The 11,922-nt window shown below is 36.5% G+C and overlaps 2 protein-coding genes across 4 annotated transcripts; both read left to right on the forward strand.

Moving 5' to 3' along the window:
- The first annotated feature begins 1,563 nt into the window (after window positions 1–1,563).
- On the forward strand, window positions 1,564–4,456 carry LOC111782627 (uncharacterized). 3 transcript variants are annotated; one of them, XR_015414606.1, is made up of 2 exons: window positions 1,564–3,389; window positions 4,215–4,449. XR_015414606.1 is itself a non-coding variant. In XM_087120358.1 (2 exons), the coding sequence occupies exon 1, from the start codon at window positions 1,667–1,669 to the stop codon at window positions 3,320–3,322; it is 1,656 nt and encodes a 551-aa protein (XP_086976484.1). In that variant the 5' UTR covers window positions 1,564–1,666; the 3' UTR covers window positions 3,323–3,333; window positions 4,215–4,456. The 3 variants fall into 3 exon arrangements, 1 of the variants encoding a protein (XP_086976484.1); XR_015414607.1 differs by having other exon boundaries at window positions 4,201–4,314; XM_087120358.1 differs by having other exon boundaries at window positions 1,564–3,333; window positions 4,215–4,456.
- A 4,121-nt stretch (window positions 4,457–8,577) lies between these two features.
- On the forward strand, window positions 8,578–11,873 carry LOC111783244 (uncharacterized). Its single transcript, XM_023664155.2, has 4 exons — window positions 8,578–9,056; window positions 10,067–10,519; window positions 11,260–11,536; window positions 11,616–11,873. Exons 1-4 carry the CDS (start codon window positions 8,652–8,654, stop codon window positions 11,750–11,752), a joined length of 1,272 nt encoding a protein of 423 aa, XP_023519923.2. The 5' UTR covers window positions 8,578–8,651; the 3' UTR covers window positions 11,753–11,873.
- Window positions 11,874–11,922: the final 49 nt, after the last annotated feature.

Here is an 11,922-nt window from a genome sequence, read left to right on the forward strand (position 1 = left end):
CTCTACAAGTGATAGTTGAGTGAACCAGTACAACAATAACATAACTTCTATATTTTGGTTGCAATCCGTGGAGAATGATCCTTTCAATTCGAGGTTCTCCAATAACGTATTTTGAATCTAGTTTAGTAATCTCCCGACAGATCGACTTGACCATATGAAAGTATTAAGCAATCGTCATGTCACGTTGTCATATTGCTAACAACTCCTCTAGAAAGTTGCAGCCTCATATCGTTCTTCTTTAAGAACAACATGACGAACGTGTCTCATGCTTCTTACGGTGTCTTGTCATCCCAAATATGACTGTAACACATTTGCACAAAGTGCCATTAGGATTTTTATCTGACGACATAGTTTCATTCCTGCCAACGACCTCTCTAAGGTCCTATCCTTGTAAATACGACATCATGCATGTTGCCCATGTGTTGTAATTATTACTGGTGAGTATATTAATTCCTCAAACGATTTCGAAATCACCCATCGTGTTGGTTATACCTCAATAATACCAAACAAACCTTTTCGACACAAAACTTCCAGAGTCACGAACTACTCACAACACAAAAAAACTCACACACTAATAATATCAAGAAATCGTTTATGATCTGGAAGATCAAACAGAACTACAACCATCGAGCATACTAAGAATAAATAAGAGGATTTAATTGAAGACCATAAACATTTTATTTATGAGAGAAAAATAATTTTTCTTTTGGAGTTGCATTATCTCACTCAAAGAATAAATTCTTTTGTGAAGAAAATTAAAATGATAAATTTTAGTTTCTTAAAATTTTAAAATTAAAATTTTATTAAAAATCCGCTGTCAAACAATTATCTTATAATATTTTTTTTTTTTTTTATAGACAAGGAGACACAAGAGGTCGCCTTCTTAATTAACACACACCCCAATTGTTCCAACTCTTCTTTATTTACTGTTTTTTTTTTAATAAATCTTGATTTTAATAATTTTTTATCAAAATTATTAAATAATAATATATATATTTTTAATGTATTTTCACAATTTATAAAGGAAAGTTAATAGAAACTAAATATTATTTAAAAAATCAACAATAAACTAATTTAACGGTAGGGACATATTATAAATATAATTAGTTAAGCTAATAATCTAACTTTTATTAAATTCCAAAAATAATTAATTAACAATTTGACCTAAGATGTCAAAGTTATTAAAAAAAAAAAACGGGTAAAAAAATCTTCCATATCATAGATTATATAAAAATAATGTACAAACAGGTAGATTTGCAATTTTCAAATTTAAATAAATATTACAATATTAATTTAAAATTTTTTGAAACTATAAAAAATTTAAGGTCGCCGGCAGTTTAGGAGTAGTTGGATTTTTTTTAATTATTTAAAAAAATCTTAACCGGCTTAAATATCAAACATTTACAAATAACAGTAGCTGTCGTAACTGTAATATATATATATATATATCTATATATATATATATATATATTTTTTTTTTATTATTATTTATAATTTAGGTAGGATTTAATAATAATTTTATAATTTTATTGTTAATGTTATTTATTTATTTGTGCGTGAGATTTTCTTCTACAAGTACCTGCAAATTTGGAGGCGTTCTCATACCTTTCGCAGATTCTTCGTTGTAGAATCTCCGTCTCCATTCTTCCTTCCTTCACTCAACGCCATGAAAGTACCTCCAGAAAACAGCCATTTCCTTCTCTCTAACAATCTCATTTCTTCTGTTCTTGATGATATTCCACTCATCAACGATTTCAAGGGCAAATGGTCTTCCATGGCCGCCAAACTCTCGGATCTTCGCGCTCAATTGATCGATGTTTCTGAGTTTCCCAACTCTTCTTCCAATCCGCTCTCTCTCGATTTCCTTCATTCTGTTATGGAAACTCTTACTCAGGCGGCTTCTCTCTCGCACAAGTGCCGCAATCCGGGAGTTTCCGATGGTAAACTCAAGACTCAAAGCGATATTCTCTCCGTTCTCACGAAGTTAGACTGCCTACTCAAAGATGGTGATGTGTTGATTAAGAGTGAGATTCTTCACGACGGTGTGATTTCGAGTTCCTCGTCTAGAAGGGAGGCCGTGCGGGCGGAGTCCAGGAATTTGATCACTAGGTTACAGATTGGAAGCATTGAATCCAGAGTATTGGCTATTGATTCGCTGTTGCAGTTGTTGAATGAGGATGATAAGAATGTCACCATTGCTGCGGCTCAAGGGGCTGTTCCTGTTCTGGTTCGGCTACTGGATTCCAGTTCTTTAGAATTGAAGGAGAAGGCTGTTGCTGCTATTTCCATTGTTTCTACGGTGGATGGCGTTAAGAATGTAATGATTGCTGAAGGAATCGTGCTTTTGAATCACTTGCTGAGGATTCTCGATTCTGGTAGCGGTTTTGCAAAAGAGAAGTCCTGTTTAGCTCTCCAATCTCTGAGTATTTCCAAGCAAAATGCTAGGTCAATCGGTTCCAGAGGAGGTATTTCATCTCTGTTGGAGATTTGTGAGGCCGGAACTCCCGGTTCTCAAGCCTCTGCAGCTGCGGTTTTGAGAAATCTTGCATCATTTAACGAAATCAAGGAGAATTTCATCGAAGAAAATGGGGTTATAGTTCTTTTGGGGCTTTTGACCTCTGGAACTCCATTGGCTCAAGAAAATGCAATTGGTTGTTTGTGTAATTTAGTTGTAGATGATGATAATTTGAAGCTCTTGATCGTTAAAGAAGGTGGGATCGAGTTCTTGAAAATTTTCTGGGATTCGGTTCCATCAGTTCGTAGTCTTGGAGTGGCTGTGGAGCTTTTGAGCCTCTTGGCTTCTTATTCCCCCATTGCAGAAACTCTTATTTCAGAGGGATTTTTTGATCGGCTTCTTCCAGTTTTGAGTTGCGGAGTATTAGGTGCGCGAATTGCAGCAGCTCGAGCAGTTTACGAGCTCAGCTTCTGCGCAAAAGCAAGAAAAGAAATGGGGGAATCTGGATTCATTACACCCTTAATTAATATGCTGGATGGTAAATCTGTTGATGAGAAAACAGCAGCTGCTAAGGCGTTGTCTTCTCTATTACAATATAATGGTAACAGAAGAATTTTCCAGAAAGAGGAGAGGGGAATTGTAAGTGCAGTTCATCTCTTAGATCCTTCAATCTTGAATCTGGATAAGAAGTACCCTGTTTCATTATTAGCCTCGGTTGTGATTTCAAGCAAGTGTAGAAAGCTGATGGCTGCTGCTGGTGCTGCTTTGTATCTACAAAAGCTTGTTGAAATGAATGTTGAGGGGTCAAAGAAGCTGTTGGTAAGTCTTAGCCGTGCTAAAATCTGGGGTGTCTTTGCCAGATCTTAGCCGTGGAGGAGGTCATTTTCCACAACTCTGTTTGTTGTATAGAAGCTGAAGCATGATTCATAAATCTGTATGTGCAATATATGTTTGTATATTTTTAGGTAATGGGTATTGATTCTAGTTTATGAGTGAATAACCTTTTCTGTTCTATGTGATAGAAATGTCAAATGGTGTACTATGTCTATGAGATCTCATCTCGGACACTTCATAAGGGTGTGGAAACATTCTTCATAAGGGTGTGGAAACATTTCTCATAAGGGTGTGGACACTTCTCCCTAGTAGATGCGTTTTAAAACCGTAGGGCTAGTGGCGATACGTTACGGATCAAAGCGGATAATATCTACTAGCAGTGGGATTGGGCTGTTACAAATGGTATCAGAGCTAGATACTAGGCAGTGTGCCAGCGAGGACGCTGGCCCTCAAGCGGGGTGGATTGTTAGATCCCACATTGGTTGGAGAGGAGAACGAATCATTCCTCATAAGGGTGTGGATACCTCTCCCTAGTAGACACGTTTTAAAACCGTGAGGCTGACAGCGATACGTAACAGGCCAAAACAGACAATATTTGCTGGTGGTGGGCTTGGTCTATTACAAATAGTATTAGAGCCAGACACCGGGCGGTGTGCCAACCCAGACGTTGGCCTTGTTGGAAAGGAGAACAAAACATTTCTCATAAGGGTATGGAAACCTCTCCCTAGTAGACGCGTTTTAAAATTGTAGGGCTGGTGGCAATACATGGGCCAAAACGAATAATATTTGCTAGTGGGGGGCTTGAGCTCTGATAACCCAACTTGATTTTGATTGTTTGATCATTACTGCAAACGTAACTGTTTACAGTTATCATACATGCTGATGCTATATTGTTCTAATGAAGAAAATAGAGGTTGAATATCAGGATGATTTCCCATCTGAATTTGTTCTTCAATTCAACTGGTGGAGAAGTTTGGAAGGCCTGCTCTGAGTCTTCTTTGGTATTCAATTCTTCAAGTATGTATCTTCTATTCCATATATTCTTCATTAATTATGCATCTGATTTACAACACTTTGTTATCATCATTTGCAGTCTAGAACTTGAGAACAACTGTATATCATTTTGACATTATTGATCCAATATATGCCTATTTTGGTGATGTTGAATCCTCTCTGTAACTGTGGGTCTAAACCACGTGTATCTGTAGTTAAGCATGTGCTTTGTTCTCTGATTAAGACAGGAAATAAGACTGTCTTTGTTGGCTGGTACCTTAACAGGGAAGGGTCCTACCAAACTCTTGGCCCATTCCACCCATTTTCTCTGCCTAAGCTTACCATTTTCATCTCTCAATCTCTTTCCTTCTTCTTTATGAGAAGAAATGATGTTATCCAGTTTGAGTGAGATAGCTTACTTTATTATGGAATCATGAGTTTTCGTTTTCCCTGCCCAACTCTTTTATAGCCTAGCTGGTTTCATGATTAGTGACCAGTTCTCTGAGAGAGAGCTCTTGTATAAAAGTCTTAAAGAGACGTTTTACCAACTCTTGTGACTCCAACATTCTTAATATGACTATGTAATAATCCAAGCCCACCGCTACCAAATATTGTCCTCGTTGGACTTTCGTTTTCGAGCTTCCTCTCAAGATTTTTAATAGGCATCTAGTAGAGAGATGTTTTCACGTCCTTATAAAGAATGTTTTGTTTCTCCCTCCAACTGATGTGTGATCTCACAATTCACCCTCCTTCGGCGCCCAGCATCTTCGATGGCATTTGTTCCTCCTCTCCAATTGATGTGTGATCTTAAAATCCACCCCCCTTCGATGCCCAGCGTCCTCGCTGGCCCACTGCCCGATGTCGTCTGCTAGGGAGAGGTTTCCACACCCTTATAAAAAATGTTTTGTTCCCCACTTCAACTGATGTGGGATCTCACAATCCACTCCTCCTTCAGGGCTCAACATCCTTGCTGGCACTCGTTCATCTCTTCAATCGAAGTGGGATCTCACATTCCACCCCTTTTGGGGTCCAACGCCCTTGCTTACACACCGCTCAGTGTCTAGCTCTGATATCATTTGTAATAACCCAAGTCCACCGCTAACAGATATGTAACACTCGCTCATCGTCAACGCGATTCACTAACATCGATAATAAACTCCGACAACCAATCATAAATTTCAAAAATATTTCCAAAAACATCCCGTAAAACATTTAAAACCATGCTATTTAAAACTTAAAACAACCGAAGTAATTTCTTGACAGCGAAAGCATAAGTACACAAAACAGACACAAACATGGATTCCCAAATAGTCTCTAGCCCGCTGGTCTCGTCCTCGTCTTCGGTTGCCTGCATCAACTAAATCTGGAAAGAAAAGTTAAATAGTTTTGATGAGTAATTAAATTACCGAGTAAGTAGCCAACTTTATCTTTCATGAATTCATAACTAATCTTTCTAGGTGTTTTTAAGTTTTATTCGTCATTGACTCCTAGTTTCTCTTACTAGGGTTATCTGTTCATTAATGAGGTATCTCAGCTACCTCTAGCTTAGCAGGTGTTTTAAAGTTTTATTCGTCATTGACTCCTAGTTTCTCTTACTAGGGTCGTTTGTTCATTAATGAGGTATCTCAACTACCTCCAGCTTAGGTTACTGACTCTCTTTTAATATGCTTATTTAGAATTTTCGGACTCGTATGTAAGATTCACTCTTGGTCAAATACGACCTGTCTACTAATTTCTCTGGCGGCCGGTTTATCTCATATACCAATGGTCAGGAGTACTCATGCACCCTAACTTAGCACACAGCGCGTTGGCCAGGAACTCGGCGGGAATTAGTAGACTATCATACTCATATAAATAAACCATGGCTCAACAACCAATAAGAATATCCTAGAGTCATAACCTTTCCATTAACATGCATAACATACTCACATTTACTGCATACTTTCATACATTTATCATGTTCAATACATAGAACATTTTGGCAATCGTTTATATCATGCTTACATCAAAGGCAAACAATCACAATATACAATAAACATTCAATATCATCAAAGCTCATCTTAACATACTAAGCTCTTAATCAGGTAATTCAAAGATCGATATGCTACTTACCTGATTTCGAACCCCTTTTTCCCTTGGATGTACGTTTAATAGGGTATTTTAACACAATTTACTCTCATGAGACCTATATTTCACCATTTTCAAGGTAAGTATAGGTCAATCTAGGTAGAACAGGTCAAAACAAATCAAACGGGACAAACTGAGAGCCAAAATAGCTTCACACGCGCCAACACAAGTTCGGGGTGGTTTTCTCACGCGCCTGATCTGTGCACAGTCGCGCTCTCACTCGCACGCGCTCGTCTTCAACCTCTGTTTCCTGCAATGTTTTCCTCAAACTTTTCCTTTAATACCCGTTGTATCCCTAAGCCATATCTTACTTCTACAATTCGAATTTCATCTCGATTCTTTCTACAACTTTGTAGATCTTCTTATTATGATTCTAAAAAGCCCTATTTCATAACTTATTATGCAATATGAACCAAGACATCGAGATTTAAAGATTCGATGATATGGGTTTTCTTACCTTCCAATAAACGCTTAAATTGACTTAAATCTGGAGCTTCAATGGTGGAAAGGCTTCACAATCGTCTCCCGATCCTCAAGTTTGCACGTTGTCACAACAAACGCCAAAGAACCTTAAGGTTTACCGGAAAGCACGGATTAGAACATTATTCCTCTGTTTTCTGTTTCCCTCTTCCTCTATTTTCCTCGTCGGCCTTGCCAACGCCAACCACCGCCACCATCCATAACCACTAACACCAAAACAAAACCACCCTTCTTCATCATCTTCAATAGTCCCTCTACGAACTGCTAATTTAGTTGATATACCAAACCCCTTCAATCCACTTGTCCATTCCTTTCTTTTCCATTTTTTTTAATTAATTAATTAATTTATTATTATTATTTATTATTATTATTTTTTTTTTTTGGATTATTACAAGATATCATCCTGTTTCGGGCTTCCTCTCAAGATTTTTAAAATGTGTCTCCTAGGGAGAGGTTTTAGTGCCCTTATAAAGAATGTTTCATTCCTCTCATCTCCGAGCTCAGAGACTAAGCAGATGCAAGATGCTTCTTATCAACGAGAAGAGATGAACATTAATGGCCAAATGGAGCTAAAGTTGGGTTTATGTTCTCTAACCTAGGCGTTAGCTTTTCCCGTCATCGCTCTTATAAAACCCATCCATTTCTGTCTGTTTTCTTGACCTCAAGGGGCTCGAAAATGTTAATCTATCCAAACAACAAATTATGAGATTGAAGATGAAATTTCCCTTCTTCCACATTCAGAAATCCATGGTTAAACCGAAGGAAACACATTCGATGTTCGGAACAATGGTAGATAGTAACTCTCCTCGTCGTCTTGGGTGGACACACAATGAAGATTGCCATAGCCAAGACGAAAGCCACAACCAATCCAACCAACACATTATTATCATCTTATTCCGACCAACATTGCATTCTTCTGTATATTTTCAATTCCGGGTCTTCACAAACTTCTAAAATATAGATGTCAACCTATTTATTTAATAACTCTACTGGATGGTCGTTATTGTAGAGGTTTGAAAATATCGATGACCACATATTTAAATAACCATATTTATTTTGTAAATTTTGGGTGAATATTTAGATGGTAAATTTGTTTTGTGAATATATAAATATTAATTTTTATAAATAATATAGTTTTTTTAACTTTTAATTAAAATATATTAAAAACACTAAAACAAACATAAAATACAAATCATAGTACTTTTCCCAAAATAATAATAATAATAAAGCCGTACTAGAGTAGTGTATTTAAAAAGGAAGCAACCAATCAGCATAGCCAGCGTGGTAAAAAAAACCAGTCAGCTAAGCACCACGTGGACACTACAGAGTCCCAGTAATAAATAACTAATACGTGGCAACTCCACTCTGGACATTGCTTCCAGTGGGCCCCACCTCTGACGCTTGTTTGCCTCATTGCCACAAGAGAAATTATATTAATCATAAAAATATAAATAATTGATTAAATAATTTTTATTTAGATATTAATTATTGAGAGTGAGTCCCACGTATAAATTTATAAATAAAAAATTATATTATTTATATTAATACGAGACATTTTGTAAAAAAAAAAAAAGTCGTAGAAATTTATAATTTTTTTAAAAGATATATTTAAAAAAGAGTTTTAAAAATATTTATAAAGTTTAGTAATACTTTTTTTTTTATTATTATTAATTTAAGCTAATAAATACATAAATGTTGTTCTTTCTTTCTCGTTTTCTGGTTGTTGAAGCACCAAAATCTCCCGCTCCCCTGTTCCGAAGCCATGAAAAACAGGGGCAAGAAATCTCCATCTCCAATGGAATCGCAAGAATCAGAATCAGAATTAGAATCACCGGAGTTAAGAAGGTTAGAATCCTTCCTGAAATGGATTTGCATAAACGATCAATCCAATCCATATCGCGCTTCCCTCTCCTGCCTCATCTTCTTCATCTTCGCAATCGCCGTCCCTCTCGCATCGCACTTCGCTCTTTCCTGCTCCGATTGCGACGAAGATCACCAGAGGCCATTCCATGTCGTCGTTCAGCTCTCTCTCTCCGCCGTTGCGATGCTCTCTTTCCTCTCTCTCTCTCTCTGGCTCCGTCTCTTCGGATTCAACCGATTTCTCTTCCTCGATAAGCTCTCCAAAGCAAGCCCTAGGGTTCGGGCTGAGTATTCCAGGCAATTACAGGTACGATTCCTTTCTTTTCCTTCCACAATTTCCAAATCCGTGAACATGAAGATGAACACTCCTTAATTTTATTTTTAATTTTATCAATTCATAATTTGTTTATATCAGTCAATATTTTGTGATATCGAGTGAAATTTGTTTGTTTATGAATAAGTACTGCTATTATTGTTCATACATCAAAATCATTACCTCTTTCTCTTTTAAAACTTTTGCTATTCAAAATTCTTTTAAATAATTAAGTATATTAAAAATTCATTTGATTTAGTCGTCCCACTTAAGTTTAAATTCGATCTAAAGTCAAGTTCGGTGGATTGAGTCGAATATAAAAGAATATTTAATAATTTTATCAGTCTAATCGACTATTCCAGTCGATTAAATCAACCTAATTTAAATTTATTATACGCGAAAAAAAGAATATATTTAATATTTTACCAGTTAATTATGATAGTTTTTAGTTAATATAAAATTTGAAAACAGTTACAAATTAATAATTTTTTTTTTTTTTAAATAGAACACTAAATGAAAGCTTTCAATAATTTTATAGAATAAAAAAAATAATCAATGTAACAGTTTTTTTTAAAAAAAAAAATCAATAAATCTTAATAATATTTTAACTACAAAATAAAAAAAGAATTTATATATATATATATATATATAACTAATTACTATTCAATGGTTTAATTCTAAATAATTAATAAAAAAAATAAAACTTGTTTAAGATAGTGTAATCAAAATAATTTGATATTTAAATTTTTTTTTTTTAATTTTTAATTTTTATTTTTAACGTATAAGATTTAAAAAGAAAACGGTTGAAACTGTTAGATGAAAGTCCGACTTAATTTAGAGAATAATTATGAGTTTATAATAAAATAATACTCTCTCCATTGGTATTAGGCTTTTTTGGGAGCGGGAAGCAAAGTCGGAGCTTATGCTCAAAATTGACAATATCATACCATTGTGAAAAGTCGGGTTGGTCTAACATAAACGTAATAATTTGAATGTAATTGCAGAGATCAATGGAGCTGATGTCGTTGTTCGTGGTACCATGTTTCATGGCAGAAGCAGCGTACAAGATGTGGTGGTACATCACCGCAGCTAAGCAAATCCCATATTACACCAACAACATGTACCTGAGCTACATCACCTCCTACACATTGGAGCTCTGCTCATGGCTCTACAGAACTTCCATCTTCTTCTTCGTCTGCGTCCTCTTCCGCCTCATCTGCTGCCTCCAAATGATCAGGCTCGAAGATTTCGCTTCCATCTTCCGTCGGGAAACCGACGTCGGCACCATCTTGGTTCTGCATTTGGGCCTCAGAAGAACCTTCACCATCATCAGCCATCGCTTCCGAGCCTTCATTTTGTTGTCTTTGATTTTGGTCACTGCCAGTCAGTTCATATCCCTTCTCATGACTACAACGGCCAAAGCTCATGTTAACCTCTCCAAGGCTGGACAACTTGCGGTAATCTACTTTCTTAACTTCATCTCCCCTCCCCCTCGTTCGATATCATAAAATTAAATCTGTGACGTCTGACGAAAGAAGAGATACATGAATAAATCAAGATCACATTCGAATAAGATCAATTCTGAGGTTAGGATGACTAAATTTACGTTCCTTTTTAGTGGTTCTAGTGTTGGTACTTTGAAGTTAAGTGTGTTTTACTTTGTTTGGTGATCTCGTGAGAAATTTCTTAGGATGCATGTAAACGAGAACAAAATATGTTAAAACGACTCAGGTTAGTCTGTGGGGATAGTTTTCATTTTCGGAACCGAAAAGTAAGTAATGTAATCATGTTGCACGGGATGCGAAGGAATGTTGGGGCACACAGGTATCAATTCAGGTTTCGAATTCTGATCCGAATCTTAAGCATGTAGTGTTATAAAACCCTTTGTTCTCCATGCACCTATTTCCTATTGTACTAGGCTAAATTACTATGGATAGTTCTTGGCTCGAGCAATTGTTGAACGCAACTCCCTCACACTTTTTATTAACACTAATCAAGAGATTACAATACACTCGAGAAAATACTACTACACTTTGCTTTACTTGAGATTGCTTGTGATTTCTTGGGATGAAAATCTTGCTATGGTAGACGGGTATTTACAATAGAAAATTTCTATCTTGCTAGTGATGATATTTTAACGTTTTTGCGATGTTACGATAGTATAATAGAATAACAGGTATGAGTTTTGACAATGCAGCTATGCTCCATCAGCCTGGTGACAGGCTTGTTCATATGCCTCCGTAGTGCAGCAAAGATAACCCACAAAGCACAGTCCATCACATGTCTTGCTGCAAAGTGGCACGTCTCTGCCGTCGTAAGCACCTTCGACGATCTCGACAATAAGACGACCCCAACAGCAGCTACCATCGAATCGAACTCGGATGACGAAGACGGCGACGAGGACGACTTGGATGATGCAAAACTGATGCCAGTTTTTGCGGACACAATCTCATTCCAAAAGAGGCAGGCGCTAGGTGAGTAAAAAGATGCACAAAGTTCATGAACCATTTGATCTGGTTTTTAAAAGGAGGGCATCTGTTTGTTGTTGTGCAGTGATATATTTGAGGAATAACAAAGCAGGAATTACAGTGTATGGATTCATGGTGGATAGAACATGGCTGAAATCCATTTTTGCTATTGAACTTGCATTGTTCTTGTGGCTGCTCAACAAGACTGTTGGTATTTCTTGAAGCTCTTGCCTTTCTTTAAGTTGGATTTTGTATTGGAAAAGTTTAATTATAGAAACCAAAAGTTAGGGTTAAGAATGTAATATAAGAGGTTTGATTCATGAAATGACTCGTTTGGAAATGATTTGAGTTAGTTCACTTTCCACGAAAAAATAAGAGGGAATTTTGGAAAC

Source organism: Cucurbita pepo, chromosome 20, assembly GCF_057944985.1.
Source record: "Cucurbita pepo subsp. pepo isolate OVF chromosome 20, ASM5794498v1, whole genome shotgun sequence".
Taxonomy (NCBI): domain Eukaryota; kingdom Viridiplantae; phylum Streptophyta; class Magnoliopsida; order Cucurbitales; family Cucurbitaceae; genus Cucurbita; species Cucurbita pepo.